The sequence below is a fragment of the Pristiophorus japonicus genome, chromosome 14 (genome assembly GCF_044704955.1).
Source record: "Pristiophorus japonicus isolate sPriJap1 chromosome 14, sPriJap1.hap1, whole genome shotgun sequence".
NCBI classification, from domain to species: Eukaryota; Metazoa; Chordata; class Chondrichthyes; family Pristiophoridae; genus Pristiophorus; species Pristiophorus japonicus.
Genome location: NC_091990.1, coordinates 35,615,077 through 35,641,588, shown reverse-complemented (window position 1 = coordinate 35,641,588; position 26,512 = coordinate 35,615,077). Strand labels below are relative to the sequence as shown.

General features: G+C 41.9%; 2 protein-coding genes and 1 long non-coding RNA gene across 4 annotated transcripts in view; 2 read left to right on the top strand and 1 right to left on the bottom strand.

Moving 5' to 3' along the window:
• Positions 1 to 474: 474 nt before the first annotated feature.
• LOC139279871 (palmitoyl-protein thioesterase 1-like) lies at positions 475 to 17,374 on the top strand. 2 transcript variants are annotated; one of them, XM_070899157.1, is made up of 9 exons: positions 475 to 610; positions 2,252 to 2,358; positions 3,823 to 3,950; positions 4,135 to 4,205; positions 6,317 to 6,419; positions 8,365 to 8,455; positions 9,794 to 9,892; positions 13,582 to 13,653; positions 15,435 to 17,374. In XM_070899157.1, the coding sequence occupies exons 1-9, from the start codon at positions 484 to 486 to the stop codon at positions 15,567 to 15,569; spliced, it is 933 nt and encodes a 310-aa protein (XP_070755258.1). In that variant the 5' UTR covers positions 475 to 483; the 3' UTR covers positions 15,570 to 17,374. The 2 variants fall into 2 exon arrangements, with proteins under 2 accessions (XP_070755258.1, XP_070755257.1); XM_070899156.1 differs by lacking the exons at positions 475 to 610; positions 2,252 to 2,358 and adding an exon at positions 2,589 to 2,672.
• LOC139279872 (uncharacterized) overlaps positions 2,993 to 26,512 on the bottom strand; it is a 26,972-nt gene continuing 3,452 nt past the window's right edge. The window contains exons 2-3 of the long non-coding RNA XR_011596538.1: positions 19,979 to 20,134; positions 2,993 to 3,127 (exon numbers count right to left, since the gene is read on the bottom strand). This is a non-coding gene — a long non-coding RNA (uncharacterized lncRNA). The remainder of the gene's footprint in view (positions 3,128 to 19,978; positions 20,135 to 26,512) is intronic.
• ppt1 (palmitoyl-protein thioesterase 1 (ceroid-lipofuscinosis, neuronal 1, infantile)) overlaps positions 21,799 to 26,512 on the top strand; it is a 23,324-nt gene continuing 18,610 nt past the window's right edge. The window contains exons 1-4 of the mRNA XM_070899152.1: positions 21,799 to 21,954; positions 22,917 to 23,026; positions 24,479 to 24,606; positions 24,756 to 24,826. Coding sequence (XP_070755253.1) covers positions 21,828 to 21,954; positions 22,917 to 23,026; positions 24,479 to 24,606; positions 24,756 to 24,826 — 436 coding nt within the window. The 5' untranslated portion in view covers positions 21,799 to 21,827. The remainder of the gene's footprint in view (positions 21,955 to 22,916; positions 23,027 to 24,478; positions 24,607 to 24,755; positions 24,827 to 26,512) is intronic.

Sequence of the window (26,512 nt, the reverse complement as noted above, 5' to 3'; positions counted from 1 at the left end):
AGTTATCCTCTTACATTCATGTTATTTATTCATGCATTCAGCAGAGTAGGGCACCTCAATAGATGCGCAACAGATAACCTCATCAGTTATCCCAATTACCACAGATGGGTATGATACATGCAAAAGGTCATATAAAGCTGTAAATTTATCAATCCAGTCTACTCATAATAATTCAAACTTTCTTGCACTAAAAATTTGAATCAATGTAAATAAAGTGGGAATTCAGTGCTAGCATTTAATTAAGATAATTTGAATCAAACTTTGAAAAATAGACTCTACAAAGTCATTGAACGAATAGTAAAATATATGAACTATTCTCGCTTTCATATTTAAACTCAAGAGTTGACAAAATAGCAAAGTCTTGATTCAACAATCATTTATTTCCCTCAGTGCACCAGCTCTCTGTCCACAGAGGCCCATTCTTAACCAATCACAAGCGGCGAGATCACATGACCGCCACACGGGTCATGTGACTTCGGTAAGATGGCGGCGCAGGGAGGAGGCTGGTTTGTGCTGCTCCTCTGCTTCTCCTTCGTCTCAGAAATCGTGACATGGAAGACAGCCCGGAACAACCCGGAGCCACCGCCGGTGGTCATTTGGCACGGCATGGGTAAGGCGGCGGCGGCGGCGGCGAAAAAACAATCAAATATATTAGTTATTAGTTGTACAATGGACTATACCGAGAAACGGAGCGAACAGGGAGCTAAAATTGTTGCTAAAAGCATGTTTTTAAAACCTTTTTATAAAGGGCATTCTGTTACTTTAAGCTGCCTCGTGGGATCAAGTCAGGCAAATCCTATTATAGTATCATCATCATAGGCAGTCTGTTGAAACGAGGATGAGTTCACAGGTGTTTCAATGAAAGCCCTAATATTCCAGGTCCTGAACTACATAGTGTCGGATGGAAGATGCCTTGTGGATTTTTTTTTAAGTGTGGTGGCTGCTGCACACCAGCCACCACAAGGGCTTGACAGAGCCCGATCTTGGTCCAGTGGCAAGGATTAACCAAGACGACTGGAGACCTGATCTGCACGGGCCTAGTGCGCAGACATATCGCAGTGTGGGCTGGCCCCAAACTCGCGCCTCCTTCGCCCTGACCTCACCGCTCCTGCTGTACTTGCCCACACTCCAATCACCGACCTGGACCTTGATGATGTCCCTCTTCGCTGCCGTCGCCCTCCTGCACCAGCTCGCGCAGTACCTTGCAGTGGTATGCCCATGGCCACCGCTCGCTGTTCCTTTTATGGCCCTGACCTGCTGCTGATGGCCCTGACCTGCGAGAGACTGCCACGCTGCCTTTTATGCAGCACCTTATCAAATGCCTTCTGGAAGTCCAAATACACCACATCCACTGGTTCCCCTTTAGCCACCCTGTTTGCCACATCCTCAAAGAATTCCAGCAAATCTGTCAAACATGACGTCCCCCCACAAATCCATGCTGACACTGCCTGACCAAACCATGCCCCTCCAAATGTCCCACCACTGCTTCCCCAATAATGGACTCCAACATTTTCCCAACCACAGATGTCAGGCTAATTGGTCTATAGTTTCTTGCTTTTTGTCTGCCTTTTTTAAATAGGGGTGTTACATTTGCAGTTTTCCAATCTGCTGGGACCTCTCCAGAATCCAGCGAATTTTGGTAAATTACAACCAATGCATCCAGTATCCCTGCTGCTACTTCTCTTAAGACCCTAGGATGCAAGCCATCAGGTCCAGGGTCTAAGTTTAGCATGCCATCCGAAAGATGGCACCTCTGACAGTCCAGCACTCCCTCAGCACTGCACTGGAGCGTCAGCCCAGAATCCTGTGCTCAAGTCGAGCGGGACCCGAATCTTCTGACTCGGGCGAAAGCGGCACCCACTGGGCGGCATCTTAGAAGTTTCAAACTGACCCGTTCCTTGTATTACAGTATAATCAGTGGTGAGACCTCAAATATAGAAGTGAAAGCGGACTTTGTTTAAGCAGTACAATAAAATCCTAATCTAATCAATTTTTATTGAAAGTACGCAAAATATTTTGATTAGCTTGGAAGTATAATTAAGTATTTAATACTTATGAAAGGAGCCATTATATAGTGACTTACTTTTTTGACTTTACAAATATGTTGCACTAACATAGCTAGTCAAAATGCAGCTTTATTAGTTGCATATGATCTGACCTCAACCCCAGTTAAAACATTAATGTATTCAAAAAGCTATAGTGATTCTTCAGTCTTATTCTTATTTCTTTGTAACTTATTGATTAATTTTAGGTGACAGCTGCTGTAAAGGACTTACTCTGGGATTTATTAAACTGGTGGAAGCAGCAATCCCAGGAATTTATGTTTTATCCTTGGAAATTGGAAACAGTGTTGTTGAGGTATGTCTTAATGAAAGATAATGAGCTAGAATGAATTTGCCTAGTAACAATTATAATGCAAAATGTTAAATGCTGTTATTACAAAATAGTTTTATTGCTCCTAGCAGCAGTATAGCAACTTTGTTTGTTGAAGTACTCAAAACAAATTATTTGGTGCTGTACAGTTCACTTGGAGTGGCATACAAAAATATTACACGGTTTTTTTAGGTGACAGCTGCTGTAAAGGACTTACTCTGGGATTTATTAAACTGGTGGAAGCAGCAATCCCAGGAATTTATGTTTTATCCTTGGAAATTGGAAACAGTGTTGTTGAGGTATGTCTTAATGAAAGATAATGAGCTAGAATGAATTTGCCTAGTAACAATTATAATGCAAAATGTTAAATGCTGTTATTACAAAATAGTTTTATTGCTCCTAGCAGCAGTATAGCAACTTTGTTTGTTGAAGTACTCAAAACAAATTATTTGGTGCTGTACAGTTCACTTGGAGTGGCATACAAAAATATTACACGGTTTTTTAATTAGTTAATTAGCTTACAATGTTGTACTAGAAGTCATGGTTATTGGTTACAATGCGGAACTGTTTCTTCAGTAGGGTTCCCGCTCTTGATTCCAGTTCAGTGATCCCAAGTTGAAGTGCGCGGATGGGATGTATGTTGGCATGGATAAGATTAGGCTCCACTGCGTTGATTTTCACTTCATTGAATAGTGTGATTAAATTCAGTCAGGTTCTTTGAGTGCACACTCATAGGGAACCACACTCAAGGTGCCTTCAGAAAGAAAAGTTGTTGGAAAAATCATTTTAATATACCCTCTTTTAAATCCACATTTTATTTCCTGTTGCATGCTATCTGTGATATAAAAAGGGGAAGAAAATCAGCTTAGTGTTGGATTTCTGCACCCCATAACTTTCTCCACACCTCTCCCCTTCTGAAGGTGCTGTCTGTAACTAGGATATGGTTCCTTCACCCTGGCAATCCTTGTCCAAGTGGCTATTGCATGTGTATTAATCTATACAGTGTGTTGGCAGGGTTTTGACTGTGAAGGACATTATAGCAAAGTCGGATGCTGTCATCCTCTTTCATCCATATTTGCACATTGTTTGACACAGGTTACGGGATGGTGATTAGGAGCAAGATCCTTAGATGATAGATTTCATCTGTCTGGTCTAAGAACACTGAGGCTGTAGCACCCTGACTAAGAATAGCTAACACTACAGACAGGGAAGTAAAGCTGTGACCTCCTAGGTCGATGTGGTTCTGTCCCATACCTAAACATGCTTTGACAAGTTAGGAATAAAGTGGTTGTTGCAAAACCAGAAAATTAGACAAAAAGTATTAATTTCTGTGTTAATTATTCAATGACTAAATATCAAGTAAAATGTTGAATTTCAAAATTGTGGTCTAGACTCATCTACTGTTAACGATACAATCCTTCACAAAAATTATTGGAAACTGTTTTTTAGGACGTTGAGAACAGTTACTTCATGAATGTAAATGACCAAGTTGAGCTGGTGTGTAATATATTGTCCCAGGACAAGAAGCTACAGAATGGATACAATGCGATGGGCTTCTCTCAAGGAGGCCAGTTCATGTAAGTGTGACTAAATGGGGCCTACAGTACGAGTACTTTCCACATTCTCAGGATATCCCAAAGCATTTCACTGCCAATCAAGTACTTAAAACAAATGCAGCTCAAAGAGGGCTTTTTATAGTTTGGCTGCTTATTTTTTTTTTTATACAGAGCTTTCTCACATAGTTTTTTTAATCCATTATAGGAGGGCTGTAGCACAGAGATGTCCTTCTCCTACAATGATAAACTTCATTACGTTTGGAAGCCAACATCAAGGTAATATTTACTGGTCCAATCTACTCCATTTAAGTGCATATTTGTTCAAATATATAATTTTCAAAGGCTGAAATGTAGCCAAGTTTGCTGATGCAAAGATGGGTGGGAAAGAAAATTGTGAGGAAGACACAAAAAATCTGCAAAGGGATATAGACAGGCTAAGTGAGTGGGCAAACATTTGGCAGATGGAGTACAATGTGGGAAAATGTGAGGTTATCCACTTGGCAGAAAAAATAGAAAAGCAAATTATAATTTAAATGGAGAAAAATTGCAAGTGCTGCAGTACAGAGGGACCTGGATTCCTTGTGCATGAAACACACAACAGTTAGTATGCAGGTATAGGAAGTAATCAGGAAGGTAAATGGAATGTTGGCCTTTATTGCAAGGGGGATAGAATATAAAAGCAGAGAAGTCCTGCTACAACTGTACAGGGTATTGATGAGGCCACACCTTGAGTACTGCGTACAGTTTTGGTCTCCATATTTAAGGAAGGATATACTTGCATTAGAGGCTGTTCAGAGCAGGTTCACTAGGTTGATTCCGGAGATGAGGGGGTTGACTTATGAAGATAGGTTGGGCCTCTACTCATTGGAGTTCAGGTGATCTTATCGAAACGTATAAGGTAATGAAGGGGCTCGATAAGGTGAATGCAGAGAAGATATTTCCACTCATAGGGGAAACTAAAATTAGGGGACATAGTCTCAGAATAAGAGGCCGCCCATTTAAAACTGAGGTGAGGAGGAATTTCTTCTGAGGGTTGTAAATCTGTGGAATTCTCTGTTCGAGAGCTGCGGAGGCTGGGTCATTGAATATATTTAAGATAGAGATAGACATATTTTTGAGCGATAAGGGAATAAAGGGTTATGGGCGGGGAAGTGGAGCAGAGTCAATGATCAGATCAGCCATGATATTAAATGGCGGAGCAGGTTCAAGGGGTTAAAATGGCCGCCTACTGCTCCTATTTCGTATGTTCTTATGAAACCTGTACATTGTTGTATTTGTGTGAGAAACCTATTATTAAAGTGAGTGGCTGCAACAGTCCCTAGGTACTGTGTGTGAAGGTGGCATTGTCACGGTCACGTGACTAAGTACAGTGGGGCCCCAGTAACGTTACGCAATAGCCTCACTGTACTTACACTGAAGTCCCTCGTCCTATTAAAGCAACCCATTGCTTCCCAACCGTTTAAAAATTTCAACTGAAACTACCTTCTCCGTTACTACGCCGCAATGAAGTTGAAAGTTAGCACAGTGAACAAATACATTTTTGTGGGGAAAGCTTATCCTTTGAGTGAAGATGTTGACAAATGCGTTCAAAGATCAGCCTGATAACTCCACCCAACAACAACTGCCTGAAGCAGCCTTCGTGATAAATTGGTGCCACTCTGAATCAGCGTCCATTAAGATCAGGCATTACAGTGAAGCAACATGATTTCTAATCAAATGTCGCCTCCAATTCAGCTATAAAATTAGCTCTGGCCTGCACCCATCCCTACTAACCATGATACTCAGCCACTGGCATCCTTGTTTCCTCCCCCACAGATTATTAAAATGCGAAATGTCACCCAGAACCCCTCCCACTCCACTGAACATTGAAAACCCTGGGATACTCTTGCTCTCTGCGACCATGAAATGCAGGCAGAAATTTGAAGCAGCATCTGGTGAAAGTGACATGTCATCCAGAACCTTAAATGCAGCAGTGAGTATTGCTACTCAAGCCATCTACCCCGCTCCCCAAAACATTGAGCAATTAAAATCTGCTGCCCCCTTCGAGGAATACCAGCCCATTTTCCTGCCTCTCCCCCACTGATGTACTTTCCCAATCAGTGCTGCTTCCTATCCTCCCCATCCCTACTCTTCCCATATCTGCCACTTCTCTTATATGTGGACTGCAAAATTCAAAACCAACCTATTCCAAAACTAGTTTATCTAAAATATTTATTATGTGCTGGTGTACAGACCTCTGAATAAACCACTGCATACACCACCTTGTTGTGCCCTGAAGATTTCCCCCTGAATAAAGTTTTTTTTTAAATATGGAAAGAAAAGTATAGTAATCATTTCAGGTCTTCCCTTCAGACTAGGTACTGATTCTCTCCCGCTTCCCCCACTAGGAGTGTACGGTTTACCCCGCTGTCCTGGACAGAGTTCCCACATCTGCAATTGGATAAGAAAAATGCTGAACTTGGGCGCTTACACTAGTCCAATTCAAGAGCAGTAAGTATACTTGTATTAAGGGATATTAAGATTGTCCTGTCTTGTGTCGTTCATTACATGAATCATGTGTCTGATGAATATTCCACAGTGAACTAAGAAACACAGTAAAATCTCTAATACTGTAGGAAAAAAATATGCTGCTCACTGCCATGTGTCCATTTCCAGTTATAAGGATGAAACGATAAAAGCCAAACTCCACAACTAGCAAGAGGTACAATTAAATTGAATTGCATAATAGCTGTTTCTCTTTCCCCATCTTATTAAAATTCACTGTGGTTAATGATGCAGAAAAGATTTCAGGAAGGAAAATCGTGCTTGACAACCAGCTAAGAGTTCTTTGAGGAGTTGACACATATGGTGGATCGGGACATGCAGCAGCTGTGTAGTCCAAACTTAAGATACTAAAATAGGAGGCATAGTAAATAAGTGAGGACCAAAGCAAACTGCAGGTGGCAGATGGAATTCAATGTTAGTAGGTGTGAGGTGGTACTTGGTTTAAGAAAATAATTATAGCTTGAATGGGGGCAGGGTGCTGAGATGGGAGAATTGAAGAATTTGTGGCTTTAGGTTCACAACACAAAGCCTTTAGAAAGCTAACAGAATATTGGGTTTTATGGCAAGAGGAATAATATATAAAAGTAGAGAAGTATTGATGAATTAAAAGAAAACCTGAGTAAGACCACACTGTAACCAGATTTGAGCTCCACCCTACAGGAAGGATGAAGAGGCAGAGAGTCTAGTGCAGTTTCATGAGAAGGCCTAGTATGAGGAAATACAAATATGAAAAAAAAGACAAAAAAAAATTTGTGGCACTTTTGTTAGAACAGAAGAGGTAAGGGGGGTGGTTTGGTAAAAGTATTTGAATTCATGAAAGGAATGAATAGAATAGATAGAAACTTTCCAATGACTGAGTTGTCCAGAATGAGGGGACATAGATACAAGATAAAATGTGAGACTTTTTACACACACAGCGTTGTGAGGCTGTGGAATACATTACCCCAGGTAGTGATTGAAGTAGCGACCATGTCAACACAATAGTTTAGATAGGTGGTTGAAGGTAAAGGGATATGGGGACAGGGTGGGCACATGGAATTAGGAATATTGCTTGTGTGGTGAATAAACACCAATACAGACTGGCTGGGCAATCGACCTGTTTTAGTGATGTAATTTCTTGTAAATTCTACGCAATATGTTTAACTTTTTTATGTTTGAGGTGTAATGAAAAAAAAACCCACACTGAATAAAACTTTGTGGAGATGTTTGAGCGGGGCTTGCTGTCCTGTTTCGGCTTTCTTAAGCAAACTAATGGTCTACTTTCATGTTCAATTTAGTTTTGCCCAGGACTTTAAAGTAAATCCCCACTAGTCCACAAGGACAAATGTTTGTAGTGCACAAGTTCATTTCATTACAGAAATGGGAACGGGTGGGGGTGAAGGAAATTAACCAGATCAGCAAATGGAGAGGTGCGTGACTCAATAACAGTTGGATTGTTTTTGGGGTCAATTAGTTTGATTTTTGGATTAAGGAATATCACTGTGTAATTGGAGTCTTAATTTGTTTCACTTGGATGCTCTCAAAGATCCTTGAGTATATTGTAAGCACTCGGCTTAATGCTCACTTCAGCCATCATTCCCATTTTGAGTCTGTTCTGTTTGTTTTCCACCCTGTCCACAGCAGAGTCACCCAGGCCAGTCACCTACAACTTTTGTAACTACAAACATGGCACATTATCCCTCCTTGTCTGCTTTAAACTTGCCACATTCAACATGGTTGATTATTGTATCCTTTCTCCAATGTGGCCCACCTTCATGGCACCAATCTCACGGTTCCACCCTTACTTGTCTCAACGTAACCCTAAAGGGTATGGTGAATTTGTAAAGTGTCATTTTTATAATTGTTTAAGACTATCAACTAATTAATATAGTTACAATTGTTTTCTTGCTAGCTTGGTGCAGGCAGAGTTCTGGCATGATCCCTTGAATGAAGACCTGTATAGGAACAAAAGCATTTTCTTGGCAGACATCAATCAAGAAAGGGTACGTACTTCTCAGTTACTTAGTGACTCGAACTTGTTGTCCAGGAAATGGGCTGTGAACAGCATCCATCAAATGTCAGCACAGCATAAACCAACCGGTGGTGTCCCATCACCCCAAAGGTCGTATCCTTTCAGAAATGTAATTTTGCCTTCATTTTTGTCTTTTGCTACATTCCTATATTTGTGTCCGAGGTTGGCACTTTTGTTATTTGTCATTTAATGCAATAGATTTGCCCAGAGTCTTAATGTAGCAACCAGGTTTCTACATGTACAGAGGGAAGTAGCAATCAAATGTACATTAATGATTTAGATGAGGGGATTAAATGTAGTATCTCCAAATTTGCGGATGACACTAAGTTGGGTGGCAGTGTGAGCTGCGAGGAGGATGCTATGAGGCTGCAGAGCGACTTGGATAGGTTAGGTGAGTGGGCAAATGCATGGCAGATGAAGTATAATGTGGATAAATGTGAGGTTATCCACTTTGGTGGTAAAAACAGAGAGACAGACTATTATCTGAATGGTGACAGATTAGGAAAAGGGGAGGTGCAACGAGACCTGGGTGTCATGGTACATCAGTCATTGAAGGTTGGCATGCAGGTACAGCAGGCGGTTAAGAAAGCAAATGGCATGTTGGCCTTCATAGCGAGGGAATTTGAGTACAGGGGCATGGAGGTGTTGCTACAGTTGTACAGGGCCTTGGGGAGGCCACACCTGGAGTATTGTGTACAGTTTTGGTCTCCTAACTTGAGGAAGGACATTCTTGCTATTGAGGGAGTGCAGCGAAGATTCACCAGACTGATTCCCGGGATGGTGGGACTGACATATCAAGAAAGACTGGATCAACTGGGCTTGTATTCACTGGAGTTCAGAAGAATGATAGGGGACCTCATAGAAACGTTTAAAATTCTGACGGGTTTAGACAGGTTTGATGCAGGAAGAATGTTCCCAATGTTGGGGAAGTCCAGAACCAGGGGTCACAGTCTGAGGATAAGGGGTAAGCCATTTAGGACCGAGATGAGGAGAAACTTCTTCACCCAGAGAGTGGTGAACCTGTGGAATTCTCTACCACAGAAAGTAGTTGAGGCCAATTCACTAAATATATTCAAAAGGGAGTTAGATGAAGTCCTTACTACTCGGGGGATCAAGGGGTATGGCGAGAAAGCAGGAAGGGGGTACTGAAGTTTCATGTTCAGCCATGAACTCATTGAATGGCGGTGCAGGCTAGAAGGGCTGAATGGCCTGCTCCTGCACCTAGTTTCTATGTTTCTATGATATTTAAGCCTGGGTTTTAATACTATCTTTGGGAATGAAACAATTACTGTCTCTACTTTTGTTACAGGGCATCAATGAAAGCTATAAGGAGAATCTGATGAAATTGAAAAAGTTTGTAATGGTGAAATTCTTGAAGGATTCCATGGTTGACCCAATTGATTCATCGGTGAGGAACTCTGCACTCTTCACCTAACATTGTAATTGTGCCTAGAATCTTAGATCTGTAAATGTCAATCATCGGGACACTTTTAAAATTAAATTGATTTTGTATCAATTTTTCCTCACTCATTTTAATTGGTTTAACCAAATCTATAATGAAGCTATCAAATCTACAACATAAGCAAACTGAATTGATTCCAGTCGACAGTCATTACTTGGAGTGTTCCCACTGCCCCCTCCCCCTAACATGTCTCCTGAAGACACAGAAATTACAACATGGAAACCAGTCCATCCATACAGTAGTCTGGCTTCTTTTCTCCACAACCAACGATCTTTCAAACCCTTTCCCTGCTCCTCCACCCTCACCTCCAACAAGCATGAGGAACTCATGGATGTTTTTTGTCACTCAGGTTGAGACCATCTGTTCAGCTGCCTCTCCTTTTCCCCCTTGCTCAGCTGGCCCTGCATGTGCTCTTTAGTTTCTCTCCCATCGTGTCCTGTTCGATAAATCTCGTCCATGAGACCCACCTCCTGCTCTCGTGACTCCATTCTCACTAAACTGATGACTTTCCTTTCCGGCTTCCACGCTAGCTGACATTATAAATGGTTCCCTATCCTTCGGTACTGACCCCCTCTGTTTTAAAACTGCCATCACACCCCTTCCTCAATAAAACCAACCATCTATCCTTGCAAACTACCACCTCAGCTCCAATCTCCCCTTGCTCAGGTCCTTGAATGTGTCGCCTCGCAAATTTCTTTCCCTCAACTCCCTCTTTGAATCTCTGCTAATCAAGTTTCCGCCTTTGCCACAGCACCAAGACCCAACACTAAAGTCTCTCATGTCCTGGCTTGGTTCAGCTCTTGCATATCTGATGGTAGCTAGACTATCTGCAGTAATGGCTTTTCTTCCCACCCCAGCACAGTTACCTCACGAGTGCCCCAAGAATCTATCTTTGGCTCCCTCCTCTTCCTCATTTACATGCTGCACCTTGACGACATAATCCGCAGACATAGGGTCAACTTCTACTGACGAACTATGACGGAGAGAAAAAGACCCTCTGGTTTATCCAGCCTGTCCCATACAATGGTGATCCCTTGTGTATCAAAATATATACACTCTTCACCCCACCTAAAACCATGTGATCTTTTGGGAGGGGTGGGAAAAAGAGAGAGAAAAAAACCCAGGCTAATTTGGCAAACAATCTGGAAAATTTCTCGGACCCCCCTCCCCGGCAGACAATCGAAGCTAGTCAGGAGATCACTGGCCCCAATAGTTCTATGCAGTACCTACCTTTTTTCAAGCTCTTTCTTGAAGGAATTTAGCTCATTGACGTTCACCACATGAGTAGGCAGCCTGTTCCAGAGGTCCACTATTCTGTGGGAAAAGAAGCACCTCCTGATCTGGCCTTGTACAACTGAAAATTGTGACCCCTGATCCTCACCAATCTATTCAATTGGAACAAGCTGTCAACTCTTAAGCCCTTCATCATCTTAAAAACCTCTGAGATAACCCCCAAGTCTGCGCTTCTCTGAAGTGTAGAATCCCAACATGTATGCTGACAACACACAGCTCTACCACCTCTCTGGACCTTTCCGCTGCCTTTGTACTGTCAGACTATTTGTCCGGCAGCCAGTCTTGGATGAGCTGTAGTTTCCTCCACCTAGACATTAGCAAGACCAAAGCCATTGACTTCCGCTCTCACCACAAATTCTGTACCTATTTCCCCCTCCCCCCAGTCACTGTCTCAGGCTGGACCAGACTGTTAGCAATCTCGAAGACCTATTCGACCCTAAGCTGTGTTTCTGACTCTACATACTTTCCATGATAAAGAGCACCTACTTCCACCGCGAACATTGCCTGCCTCTGCGCAACAGTTGTGGAAACGCTCCTCCGTTCAGTTGACACTTCGACTCAATATTCCAATGTTCATTTAATTGGTCTCCCATCCTCCTCCCTCTGTAAACTTCAGCTTATCCAAATCTCCGCTGTCTATATCCTATCCAAATCTCCGCTGTCTATATCCGATCCAACATCAAGCCCTGTTCATTCCTCACTCCTATCCCACAGTGCCTCAAATTTAATATTTTCATCCTTGTATTTTAATCTCTTCGTGGCCTTGCCCCTCCCTATTTCATAACCAGCCCAACAAACTCTTTGTTCCACTGATTCTGGCCTCTTATGCATCACCATATTTTCACTCGTATTAGCAGCCATACCTTTTAAATGACTAGACCCCTCCCAAAAACTCTGGATAAGCTTTCTGAAACCCCTCCACCTCCCCTAACTCTTAAGACCCTTCTTGAAAAGAACCTGTTCGACCAAGTGTTTGGTCGCCTCTCCGAATACTTTCTCCTTTGGCTTAGCATTCATTTTTTCCTTACACCTGCAAAGTGCCTTGGGGCTTCTTTTCTATGTTAAGGGTGTTCTATAAATGCTAGCTGTTGTCTTAATTCTGTGTGCCCACCCTGCTCCCATATCCCTTTATCCCCATTGACTTCTGTTGAGTAAGGTACTTACTGGATAAGTCCTAGTTGAACAAGCAGGGGAGCTTACTTGTAATCAATTAGCTGTTACTCTGGCACACCGCTGGATGCCCCAAGCCTTGGCTCTGCTAACGTGCACATAAACTCTACATCATAGAAAATAGGAGCAGTAGTAGGCCACTTGGCCCTTCGAGCCTGCACCGCCATTCAATATGATCATGGCTGATCCTCTATCAACACCGTATTTCCGCTTTTTCCCCATACCCCTTGATGCCTTTTGTGTCTAGAAATCTATCTATCTCCTTAAATATATTCAGTGACTTAGCCTCCACAGCCTTCTGTGGTAGAGAATTCCACAGGTTCACCACCCTCTGAGTGAAGAAATTTCTCCTCCATCTCAGTCCTAAATTTCCTACCCCATATCCTGAGACTGTGACCCCTTGTTCTAGACTTCCCAGCCAGGGGAAACATCCTCCCCGCATCCAGTCTATCCAACCCTGTCAGAATTGTGTACGTCGCATTCTTCTAAACTCCAGAGAATACAGGCCTAGTCGACCCAATCTCTCCTCATACAACAGTCCTGCCATTCCAGGAACCAGCCTGGTGAACCTTTGCTGCACTCCCTCTCTGGCAATTATATCCTTTCATGGGTAAGGAGTCCAAAACTACACACAATACTCCAGGTGTGGTCTCACAAGGCCCTGCATAACTGTAGCAAGACATCCTTGCTCCTGTACACACATCCTCTTGCAATGAAGGCCAACATACCATTTGTCTTCCTAACTGCTTGCTGCACCTGCATGTTTGCTTTCAATGACTCGTGTACAAGGATACCCAGGTCCCTTTGTACATTGACATTTCCCAAGCTATCACCATTTAAATAATACATCGTAGATAAGTGGGATATATCCCAACAAACAGAAAACATATATATAGAAGAGTGTTAATTTATCAGTAACTCCAAATTGAAAACTCATGCATTTCCATGTGAACCAGACAAAGAAATTGCCAAATGTGTAATTATCATCTGTTGCTGTCTCTTAGAAAAATCTATTGATCTGCTTTTTTCAAAATAAAACAGCAATTTAAAAAATCTCAGTTTCAAAACCCAAGCCATGGTACAAGCAGTGCAGTAATAACAGTGCCTCCTTTATAAGCAGTCCCATTTTGACAAACCCAACACTAAATGATCATTCCTCATCTTTGTTGCAGTGGTTTGGTTTCTACAAAATTGGCCAGGCCAAGGACACCTACAGCTTGCAGGAGAGTACTCTTTACAAAGAGGTAAGATTTGTTCCAATATTACTTGTGGAATTTGCCTCTTCTATGCTGTAGAAAGACACCTCCCTTGGGGTACTGGATGATATAACGGGTTAACACACTGTTCCTTTTCTGCAACCAGGTTTTGAATCTCTGCTGACTGTAAAATTCCTTTCTGAAATGAGTCTGGGCATTCTCAAACCAGTTCCAAAAAGACTCAGAGCAAGTTACAGCAAGATATAAAAAGGGCTACCCGGATGAAATAGAACTGTAGATCAGCACTGAGAAATAAACAAGTGTTGGAAATGTTACAAATCAGGTTTATACCTGTAAGGGGAAAAAGGAAATGTATTAAAGACAGGGGTTCCATGGATAAATGGAGAGATTAATTAAATTTGAAACTTAAAAAGCAGCATTTCGCACCGACCGAACAGATGATCAAAAATATAAAACAAACAAATGCTACAAAAAAAATCAGAAAAGCCAAGAGGGAATCCGAGAGAAAATTAGCAAAAAACTCAAGGATAATAAAGTTTTTTTGTAATAAGAGTCAAGGTTGGAGTTGGGCTTAAGTTGAAGAAGGCAATCTTTCAGCGGTGAGTGAGGGAATTACAGGAATTTTCTCGGTCTGAGAGGTCGGTGTAGAGCTGCTCTTATTTACTATACAAATAAGTGATCTGGACCTGGCAATTGATGGAACACTATCAACATTTGCTGATGACACAATTTGCGGGGAAGGGGGATTAAGATTGTGAAAGAATCTCAGGTGGCCATTGGTGAGTTATTAGGATGGGCAGATCCAATTTAAAGTAAAAAAAAAAATTGATTTTGAAACAGAGAAATGAAAGCCTTAAATAGTAAGATTTTAAATGGAGTACAGTAACTTGGAGACATTAGTGTGTATTTACAAAGTCATTAAGAGGCAGTACAAGAAAATAAGTCATATAAAGAGGCAAACTGAACCCTTGGTTTTGTAACTAGAACCATAGAATACAAAAAGCAAGGAGGTCATCTTAAACTTGTACAAAACTTTAAACCAAGTCAGAATATTATGTGCAGTCTTGAACATTATAAGGAAGGATATATCACAGATTCACTGGGATGATGCTGGGGTGAGGAGTTAGTTATTTAGAAATAATTAAATTGAAACTTTTTTGAGTCGAGTGAAGGTTTAATGGGTGCCGATTTCATCGAGGGTATGATGAGGTAAATAGCAATAATTGTTTCCAATAGCCACTAAGACAGTTGTGAGGGTGCAAATTCTGATGAGACCAATGCATCAGGTAGCCTTAGTTTTAAATGAATAGCTTCACCACACGATATTGAATAATAGGTTAGCCTTGTAAAAGCAATACAGAGGTACCAGATATAAGTAGTGGATTACATTCTTATCTTCTGGGAAATATTTTGATTGCACAAACTCCGTTGAGTGCAACATGTGAAAGCTTCCCCTGTGAAGGATATTTTCCCACCAATAGCAGGGTCCCAGGTTCAATTCTTCTTCTGTGCTGAATTTCCTGATCTCAGCCGAAATACTACAGTGATGGCAAATGAGCCTGCTTTTGATCACCTTTAGTAAGCCCTGCTGGAAATGCAGATTGTGCAAGGATAGGAGATTTGGCTTGCCTGGAATAGGACCTACCAGTCCTGTTAAGGCTCAGACATTTAATGATGGCCAGATGAGCAAGGTACCAGGCGATGACTATTTTGCTGTACCTGGTAGGAGTCAAAAAAATTTAAGAAAAGACTGACTTGATTGAAATCTCAGCGGAACAAAAAAACAAACATTTATTTTTCCTCCATAGGATCGATTGGGGTTGAAGGCGATGGACAAAGCGAGCAAACTGGAATTTCTAACTGTGGATGGAGACCACCTAATGTTCTCAAAGGATTGGTTCATTGCCAACATAGTTCCCTACCTGAAGTGGCCTTTTAACTGAGCCATTAGCTGTTGACTGATTCACCCAAACATTGACATCTAACATCTAACATCTAACATGCCGTCATGTAAGTTTTGTAAAATACTGGCTCATTATCCTCGTTTGAAGTAATGTGAAACTTTATAGGGTGATTTTTCGCTAATGCCGTCTACTCTGAATGTCAATGCAAATCCTCTGAATTCAAATTTTAGCACTAAATTCAAACTTTGTAATTTATGTTGCTTAACTCAAATTGCTAGATAATTCAATTTGTAATGCATAAAACTTTGAAATCAGTAATAGGTTGCACTTTTCAACAAAGCCGAGGCAAATAATGGTTTTGAAAACAGTATACACACAGTAACAATGGAATCACGTGGTTCAGAAATGAGCCACACAGAACAGGAAGGTGTTACCCATCTGGTGAGTTAGCTCATCGGGCATAGCCTCAGTATTTCTGGGCTACAGTCATTAAAAGCCAGTGTTGCTACACCTGATCACTAGCCATGGACCCCGTGCTGGAAACATGTATGTCGGATGAGAAAAGGATCAGGCTTGGTTTTGATGACCTGCACAGTTGAATAGCTGACTGACACTCTAGGCTCACATGAGGAAGTTGAGACTAGAGAGGGAATTGTTTTTTCACTGGCAAAATTACATTAAAGATAGATAATGGGCGGTGCCATTTGTTAAAGGTGGACCATGACACTTTTCACAGTATAAACCTGACTAGGTGAAAATACCTTTACATGCATTAGAAATCCAAATCTTGACAATTCTGTTTGTCCCATTGACCTGTTTATATTCAACCTGCCTAACAGTATTAACCTATTCCAGGTTTGCACAGATTAGTTATGACATTTCTGTAAACAAGGTCAGCTACATCTTTATAAAAACTTAGTTTGAACATTAGCTGACACTATGCATCGGTGTAATTACAGCTCAAACAATTTACTGGTGAAAATTACGTTTAAGGTAGTGCTAAAATGGCACTTGAAACAATCGAGAGGGACCAACCTTTACTAGGTGATTCTGTAGTTTGAGGATGCACACTGATTTCTTGGCTTGGCATTTGGTGTTACTTCCTACCTTTAAAGGTGGATTCTTCTCATTCGGCCAAATAGTAGGTAGGCCCTCACAAGAAGACATTACTTTTGTACTCCACATTTTGCAAAAGTACACTGAGACAGAAATTGATGCAATGGTGCATCTCATGGCAAATTACGTATATTGGACTTTTGACCTCACCTCTCATAGCATAATTTTTTTGCTATAAATTGCTGGAACGTTGCAATGATAATGGTACAGTGGTGTCAATTTTGCATCTGGAACCCCATGCCCAATCGTCCAACACACTGACCAACCACATGGCACTATAAAAAGCTGAAAACAGATGCCATAATATCATGTGGCATTGCGATGAGCAATGTTCCTGGCGAGCTGTGCAACGGTCTGGAGGTCCTGCGCAGGCCGCTCACCGGCTTTTGTAGAGCAGAAACCGTGCATGTGAAAATTTGGGCTGCGCAGCCACTTGAAAGGACCTCGCACCAATAACAGAAACATTGGCGGTGATTGACCTGTAAGTTCTGAAATGCCTTTAAATCAAGTTTTAAAAGTTACTAACATTTAAAACAAACTTTAAAAATCTTTTACAATGCAGTAAAAAGTGATTAAGTGTTTTGCATATACACTTTAATGATGTGCGCTAATTATGTCAATTCTTCCTGATGTGAATGCACAGTTTTTTGTTCTCATCGGCGTTAACTTGTTGAATGTTGTTGTTTAAACTGTTGCACTAAATAAAAGTTCCACCGTTTCACTTTGAATCTTGCCTGTTTTTCCTTTTGTTCATGCCATAGTGGGGAATCATTCATCAGACACACTCACTCCTTCCTGATCCACACAGCTCTGCTGGTGGAGTCCGGGGGAGGGGAGCTGGTGGCTGTCATTGTCCGACTGGCTGAGCCACAGCTGCTGTCGAGCTGCCCTGCCTGCTGCAGCTGTGCCTTCCTCAGGGCCGGGAAGAGGGCGAGGTAAACGGACTGACACACAGCCCATGACATCCAGGCTGGGATCCTCCAGATCCACTGGAATCTTGTATGCCAGGTTCAGGGACACCCTTGCTGCAAGGCAAAATTTTGCAGTGCACAAGCAGACTACCACAGACCGCCATTTTTCTAGGCAAGTACTGTAAAATACCACCCCCTGACCTGTCTAGGCACCTCAAGATTAATTTTTCTATCCCAACTTGCCAAGAGGATATTCCTCTGACTAATTGAGTAATGGCTAGTTTGGAGCTGCAGGAATTTCACACTTACAAGTTCTGCTTCATTCTACAAATCATGAGCCTATTTAGTGTCTAATATTAATGGTGCTTGTTTTTCTAATTAGCTTTCCTAAAGACATACCTGTTTTGTACAAGTACCATAATTTTTTGTAATGTAGTTTGTTCCCCTTTTAACTTTTGTATCCTCTCCCTCCCAGCTAAATCTCACTGTACCATGTTTCATATCCCAGTTGTGTAACATGAAACTTGCTCCATAATCAATTGGAGATGTGCAAGAGCTTCCCTCTATGCAAAACTTCCCTACAGCTGAGAATAGGAGCTCAATGTTGTCGGAAATGTCAAAAAAAAATTCCATGCGAGCACATTGGGTTACTAGAACGATCTTGCCATAAGTCTTAATTACTTGGGCAGGCAGTAGGATAGTGATCCAGAAGCAACAAATATTCACAATCTTGGGTTTACAAAAGGATTTAGGCGAGTACATTGCCCAATGCTACAAGCTTTTTGCGAATCCAGGATATCGCAGAAGTTAAGGGAGGAGGAAAGTGCCTTCAGAACCCGCGAGGGGACAGGTTGTGATTTTCCACTCTGCGCCCTACGATTTGCAATTTCTTCATTTTAACTGGCTGAAAATCGCAGGCTGACAAGTGCAGACATGGAAAAGCACGGCCAGTCTAGTCTTCTGATGCTGGAACTAAACGTGTCCTTTTACTCATGGGATCTAGAGATAAACCCAGTCCAGTCTAATGGGATGAAAGTCTCTCTAGCTATAATGATTCTACATAGTGAATTTAGGGGAAAATGGAAACTTGTTTCTAAAAACCCATGATGTCCTCAATTCATTTTAGATATCAGCAAGTGCTGCTAAAACCAAGTTTTACTTAATTCAGTTATTATAAGTTGACGAGATCTACTTCAATGTAGCACCCAATTTCAGCTCAGTGATTTTGCTGCATTTTTGTTTTACCCATGCCATGGCTACAGATAGACAATCTCAACTGTCATTGCTGGTCTGTAGCCTACTCAACAGCATCTGGTAAAGTCCCACCACCACCAATTCGCAAACTTACAAGAACTATAATTCTCTCCCAACATATCCCCACAGTCATCATCATCATAGGCAGTCCCTCGAACCGAGGATGACTTGCTTCCACATCAAAAAGTTCACAGGTGTTTCAATGATGGACCTAAAATTCCAGGTCCGAACTACATGTTGAAGGGTGGAAGATGCCTGTGCTTGGATTTTTTTTAACGTGTGGTGACCGTTGCACACCAGCCACCACACGGGCTTGACAGAGCTAGGTCTTGGCCCAGTAGCAAGGATTAACCAAGACGACCGGAGACCTGCTCTGCTGCACATACCTAGTGCGCACACATATCGCAGTGTGGGCTGGTCCGTGCTGCCCCTGGGCCCTCGCCTCTTCTGGGCCCCGAACTCACTCCTCTCCTGGGCCCCGATCACGTCCCTCTCCAGTCTCTCGCCGCTCCTGCTGTACCTGCCCATGCTCCAATCACTGACCTGGACCTTGGTGACATCCCTCTTCACTGCCGTTGCTCTCCTGCTCCAGCCACGCTGCTCTTTCTGTTCCCCAGCCTGCTCCAAGGGTGCTCACAGGCCGGGGGCTGCGCAGACTGCTGGGCTAGACCACCACGCTGCTCGTTCCGCTCCCCGGCCTGCACCCATAGTACTTGGACATGGAAACACAACGTAATCACAGCAGAGTTCAGTGGTCCATTCAGAAATCATAATACCATGTTAGGTCCCAAATACTGCCTCAGCTATTAGTACAGTGCAAGATTGATATGTCAACATAAAAATTGAAATAAAGCATAATGCACCTAAACCAGAAGCACCAAAAAGTGAATGTGAAGTAATTTAAAAACTTGCATTTATATAGCGCCTTTCATGACGTCCTAAAGTGCTTTACTGTATATGACTGGAATGGAGGGTTATAAATTTTCAATCTTGCACATAATCAATGGCATCTTGCATTGGCACTCAATCCTCACTGCACTACCTTAGCATTTAATTCAGGCTGGTACTATGTTGCAAGCTATTTGTATAGATCATTCATATATCTTCTACACAATAAAAATGGCCCCATATATCAAATTGCACAGAATAGATCAATTGTGTACTTACTGTGTACTGGGCACCAACAGGCTGACGTCAGGCAGCGACTGAAGCCGAAATGTGGAGACAGGATGCAGATTAAAAGCTGTCTGTTACTTTTCTGAGCTTCTCTGCAAATTACTTCAGCTGTGAATACCCATCAGGAGGACAACTCCATTAATTCTCCTGTAGCAAAAAGAGTTTCCATTAAATAGATGCTCTGGTAAGCTTAAGAGCTAAAATGATCTTAAAAGGACATTAGTTACCACAATAGGCTTAGAGAGCTGCACTTTTTTACTCTAGAAAAATACAGACTTCATTGATTGACGATTTTAAAATAATGAAGGGAGCACACTCGTCTCTGAGTCAGAAGGTTGTGGATTCAAGTCCCACAGTGCAGTGCTGAGGGAATGCGGAACTGTTGGAGGTGCCGTCTTTCGGATGAGCTATTACCCCGAGGTCCCGTCTGCTCTCTCAGGTGGATGTAAAAGATCCCATGGCACTATTTCGAAGAAGAGCAGGGGACTTATCCCCAGTGTCCTGGCCAATATTTATCCCTCAATGAACATCACTAAAACAGATTATCTGCTCATTATCACATTGCTGTTTGTGAGAGCTTGCTGTGTGCAAATTGACTGCCACATTACAACAGTGACTACACTCCAAAAGTACTTCAAAGAGCTTTGAGACATTTGGTGGTTGTGAAAGGCGCTAAATAAATGCGTCTTTCTTTTAGACTGTCCATGTGAACAGATTATTTTAATTAGATAGGTTAGGGGGAATCGGGGGGCATGTAAGTAAGTTGGACCAACCTTCGTCCAGTAGTCCAACCTTACCAGAGCATCTATATGATCCACCATATCAGACAACCAAAACTGGACACAGTATTCTAGATGAGGTCTAACCAAGGTCTTATGTAAGGACAATATAGTGCTTATTGTTCTATGTTGGGTCGTTCCAGTGATGCATCCTAATGCTGTATTTGGTGGATGGGGTTGTTGGGAATCATGATGCTCAGTTGAATCATGATGCTCAGTTGCACCATGGCTGTATGGGACAGGACCAGCTTGTCTTTCTTGCCCATCATTCTATACAATTGTTCTGCTTATGCTTCTCAAAACTTGATAAACCTAAATCATTCACTTACACGAGAAACAAAGATATACATGAACAACTGAGCTCAATGTTAAGAGGAACTGGAGCTGCTGCTGACTCAATTCAAAACCAAGAACTTCCATAACATCGGCTTCTTTGAGAAAGTATATTGCCGTTCACTCAAAACTTATCTGCAAGAAGTAGTCCACATTTCAACTGCAAAACGAGTGAAATCTACAATGAAAAGTATCTAAATATGATTTGTGTGTGAAATTGCCTAGCAGATAATTGCAGTACCTGTGAAATAAAGTTACGATTAAATGAAATTGTTCGGCACAGCCTCAAAATACGGAGGAGCCAATTTAAAACCGAGTTGAGAAAGAATTTCTTCTTCCAGAGGGTTGTGAATCTGTGGAATTCTCTGCCCAAGGAAGCAGTTGAGGCTAGCGCATTGAATGTATTCAAATCACAGATAGATAGATTTTTAACCAATAAGGGAATTAAGGGTTACGGGGAGCGGGCGGATAAGTGGAGCTGAGTCCACGGCCAGATCAGCCATGATCTTGTTGAATGGTGGAGCAGGCTCGAGGGGCTAGATGGCCTACTCCTGTTCCTAATTCTTAAGTTCTTATGTAATTCTTCTCCTAGTTGAATAGAAATGAATATTTCACTGCACAACCCAAGCAAAGCACCAGCTCTCGGTCCACAGAGTGAGGCCCATTCTCAACCAATCACAAGCGACGAGATCACATGACAGCCGCATGGGTCATGTGACTTCAGTAAGATGGCGACGCAGGGAGGAGGCTGGTTTGTGGTGCTCCTCTGCTTCTCCTTCGTCTCAGAAACCGTGACATGGAAGACAGCCCGGAACAGCCCGGAGTCACCGCCGGTGGTCATTTGGCACGGCATGGGTAAGGCGGCGGCCAAAAAACAATCAAATATATTAGTTGTACAATGAACTATACCGAGAAACGGAGCGAACTGGGAGCTGCTGATAGCGGAAACACAGCGACTGTTTCTGTCTCTTCGGTTGACTGACAGCGACCGGAACCGTTGTTTACATTAAAATGTTTGTGCATTTGACGATGTATTTTTTGCACGTTTACACATCTTGTGTAAATTCGTTGATTTAAAATACACAAAGCACTAAATTGCAATAATTTTCGATGCTTGCGTTAGAAATATTCTCAATGTTTCTACACGATAACAATTGCTACTTTACAGTTTTTTCTCGTAAAAAGAAATCTTTAAAACCTTTTATAAAGGGCATTGTTACTTCAAGCTGCCTCGTGGGATCTAGTCAGGCAAATCCTATTACAGTATCATGAAGCGCCTAAATATAGAAGTCAAAGCGGACTTTGTTTAACCAGCGCCGCCAGTACAATAAAAATCTAATCTAATTTTGCATAATAGCGTGGAAGTATATGCTGCAAATCATTGAATCATTGCATAGCGTTTTACTTTTCTGGCTTTACCAATATGTTGCACTGCCATAACTAGTCAAAATGCAGCTTTATTATTTGCATATAATTCTACCTCGACCAACTGATACACTTCCTCAAACAACAAAACGCAGTTAAAGTATTAAAACATTTGGAGTGATTAGAATGTGGAACTTGCTACCACATGAAGTAGTTGAGGCGAATAGCATAGATGCATTGAAGGGGAAGCTGAATAAACACACGAGGGATAAAGGAATAGGTTATGCTGAGGGTTAGATGAAGTAGGATGCGAGGCGGCTTGTGTACAGCATTAACAGACCAGTTGAGCCAAATGTCCAATTTCTCTACTGTCAGACTCTTATGTATTAAAATAGTTACGATAACACTACAGTCTTGTTCTGCTTTCTGTATAAACCATTGTTTAATTTTAGGTGATAGCTGCTGTAACCCTCTTAGCATGGGATTTATCAAGAAACTGGTGGAAGAAAAACTCCCAGGAATTTATGTTTTATCCTTGGAAATTGGAAACAGCATTGCTGAGGTATGCCTTAATGAGGGATAATGAGTTGGAATGGATTATAATTGTGATGTAAAATTTTAAATGCAGTTATTTCAAAATAGGTAGTTGCTCATGGCACTAGTACAACAACTTTGTTGAATTACTCAAAAACAAATGCTTTGGTGCTGTACAGATCATTGCAGTAGCTCTGTTCCAATTAGTTTTGGATGGCATACATAGAAAATAGGTGCAGGAATAGGCCATTCGGCCCACCAAGCCTGCACCACCATTCAATATCATGGCTGATCATGCATTTCAGTACCCCATTCCTGCTTTCTCTCCATAGCCCTTGATCCCTTTAGCCATGAGGGCCACATCTAACTCCCTTTTGAATATATCTATTAAACTGGCCCCAACAACTTTCTGTGGTAGAGAATTCCACAGGTTCACAATTCTCTGAGTGAAGAAGTTTTTCCTCATCTCAGTCCCAAATGGATTACCCCTTATCTTTAATCTGTTACCCCTTATCTTTAGACTGTGACTCCTGGTTCTGGACTTCCCCAACATTGGGAACATTCTTCCTGCATCTAACCTGTCCAATCCCGTAAGAATTTTATATGTTTCTATGAGATCTGCTCTCATTCTTCTAAATTCAATTGAATACAAGCCTGGTCGATCCAGTCTTCATATGTCAGTCCCACCATCCTGGGAATCAGTCTGGTGAACCTTCGCTGCACTCCCTCAATAGCAAGAATGTCTTTCCTCAGATTAGGAGACCAAAACTACACAATATTCAAGGTGTAGCCTTACCAAGACCCTGTACAATTGTAGTAACATCTCCTTGCTCCTATACTCTAATCCTTTCACTATGAAGGCCAACATGCCATTTGCCGCCTTCACCGCCTGCTGCACCTGTATGCCAATCTTCAATGACTGATGTACCATGATACCCAGGTCTCGTTGCACCTCCCCCTTTACCAATCTGTCACCATTCAGATAATAATCAGCCTTCCTGTTTTTACCACCAAAGTGGATAACCTCACATTTATCCACATTATACCGCATCTGCCATGTATTTGCCCACTCACCTAACCTGTCCAAGTCACCCTGCAGCCTCTTAGCATCCTCCTCACAGCTTACACTGCCACCCAGCTTAGTGTCATTTGCAAACTTGTAGATATTATATTCAACTCCTTCATCTAAATCATTAATGTATATTGTAAATAGCTGTATTTGCGGTACTATACTAGTCACTGCCTGCCATTCTGAAAAGGACCAGTTTATTCCTACTCTGCTTCCTGTCTGCCAACCACTTTGACAAGTTAGGAATAAAGTGATTGTTGCAAGACCCAGAAAATTAGATAAAAAGCGTTAATTAACAATGACTGACTATTAAGTAAAATGCTGATTTTCAAAAATAAGAAACTTATGGTCGAGATTCATCTACGGCTAATGATACAATCCATAAAGATCTCTATACATTTTTTTTTAAAGGACATGGAGAACAGTTTCTTCATGAATGTAAATGACCAAGTTGAGCTGGTGTGTAATATATTGTCCAAGGACAAGCAGCTACAGAATGGATACAATGCAATGGGCTTCTCTCAAGGAGGTCAGTTTCTGTAAGTGTGACCAAATGGGACCCACAATCAATTAAGTAATTATTTTTTGAAATGCAAAAAAAATGGGGTAATGAAAAAGGGGTTTCTGTGGTTTGGCTGCTTATTTGATATTTAGAGCTTTCTCACTCGTGGTTTTATATCCGTTATAGGAGAGCTGTGGCACAGAGGTGTCCTTCTCCGGCCATGGTAAATCTCATCACATTTGGAGGCCAACATCAAGGTAATATTTACTGGTCCAATCTACACAATTTAAGTGCATATTTGTTAAAATTTATAATTTTCAAAGGCTGAAACCTTTGCATTGTTTAGTTGTGTGACAAAACTATTATAAAAATGAGTGGTTGCTCCATAGACAGTATCTCAATGTGGTATTTGTGAGGTCACCTAACTTATGAACAATGGGGCTCCAACACGTTACACAATAGCATTACTGTAGTTAGACTGAAGTCTATCATGATAGTGCATGTACTTTTTAAAATTTCAATTGGAACTGCCTTCTCCGTTGCTACCCTGACTCTTTGGCAATGGATTTGAAACTTAGCACAGGGCATAAAAAAATAATAGTGTAGAAAGGTTCGCTCCTCAGTTCAGAGTTAAGTTGTTGAAGATTGCATTGAAAGAACAGCCTGATAAGACCACCCAGTGATTGAACTGCCTGAATCAGCCTTAATGGAAAATTGGGGACCACTATCAGTATCCCTTATGAGGAGAGACTGGATCAACTGGGCCTTTATACACTGGAGTTTAGAAGGATGAGAGGGGATCTCATAGAAACACATAAGATTCTGATGGGACGGGACAGGTTAGATGCGGGAAGAATGTTCCCGATGTTGGGGAAGTCCAGAACCAAGGGACACAGTCTTAGGATAAGGGGTAGGCTATTTAGGACTGAGATGGAGAAACTTCTTCACTCAGTTGTTAACCTGTGGAATTCCCTGCCGCAGAGTGTTGTTGATGCCAGTTCATTGGATATATTCAAGAGGGAGTTAGATATGGCCCTTACGGCTAAGGGGATCAAGCGGTATGGAGAGAAAGCAGGAAAGGGATACTAAGGGAATGATCAGCCATGATCTTATTGAATAGTGGTGCAGGCTCGAAGGGACGAATGGCCTACTCCTGCACCTATTTTCTATGTTTCAAGCATCATTCTGAAACATAGAAACATAGAAAATAGGTGCAGGAGTAGGCCATTCGGCCCTTCGAGCCTGCACCGCCATTCAATGAGTTCATGGCTGAACATGCAACTTCAGTTCCCCATTCCTGCTTTCTCGCCATACCCCTTGACCCCCCCTAGTATTAAGGACTGCATCTAATTCCTTTTTGAATATATTTAGTGAATTGGCCTCAACAACTTTGTGGTAAAGAATTCCATGGATTCACCACTCTCTGGGTGAAGAAGTTTCTCCTCATCTCGGTCCTAAATGGCTTACCCCTTATCCTTAGACTGTGACCCCTGGTTCTGGACTTCCCCAACATTGGGAACATTCTTCCTGCATCTAACCTGTCTAAACCCGTCAGAATTTTAAACGTTTCTATGAGGTCCCCTATCATTCTTCTGAACTCCAGTGAATACAAGCCCAGTTGATCCAGTCTTTCTTGATATGTCAGTCCCACCATCCTGGGAATCAGTCTGATGAACCTTCATTGCACTCCCTCAATAGCAAGAAAGAACTTCCTCAAGTTAGGAGACCAAAACTGTACACAATACTCCAGGTGTGGCCTCACCAAGGCCCTGTACAACTGTAGTAACACCTCCCTGCCCCTGTACTCAAATCCCCTCGCTATGAAGGCCAACATGCTATTTGCTTTCTTAACCGCCTGCTGTACCTGCATCCCAACCTTCAATGACTGATGTACCATGACACCCAGGTCTCGTGGTACCTCCCCTTTTCCTAATCTGTCACCA

Coding starts and splice junctions, on each gene's coding strand:
- LOC139279871 (XM_070899157.1), top strand. CDS start 484: ATGGCGGCGCAGGGAGGAGGCTGGTTTGTGCTGCTCCTCTGCTTCTCC. Junction 611..2,251: donor GGTCATTTGGCACGGCATGG/GTAAGGCGGCGG, acceptor GATTAATTTTAG/GTGACAGCTGCTGTAAAGGA. Junction 8,456..9,793: donor CAGACATCAATCAAGAAAGG/GTACGTACTTCT, acceptor CTTTTGTTACAG/GGCATCAATGAAAGCTATAA.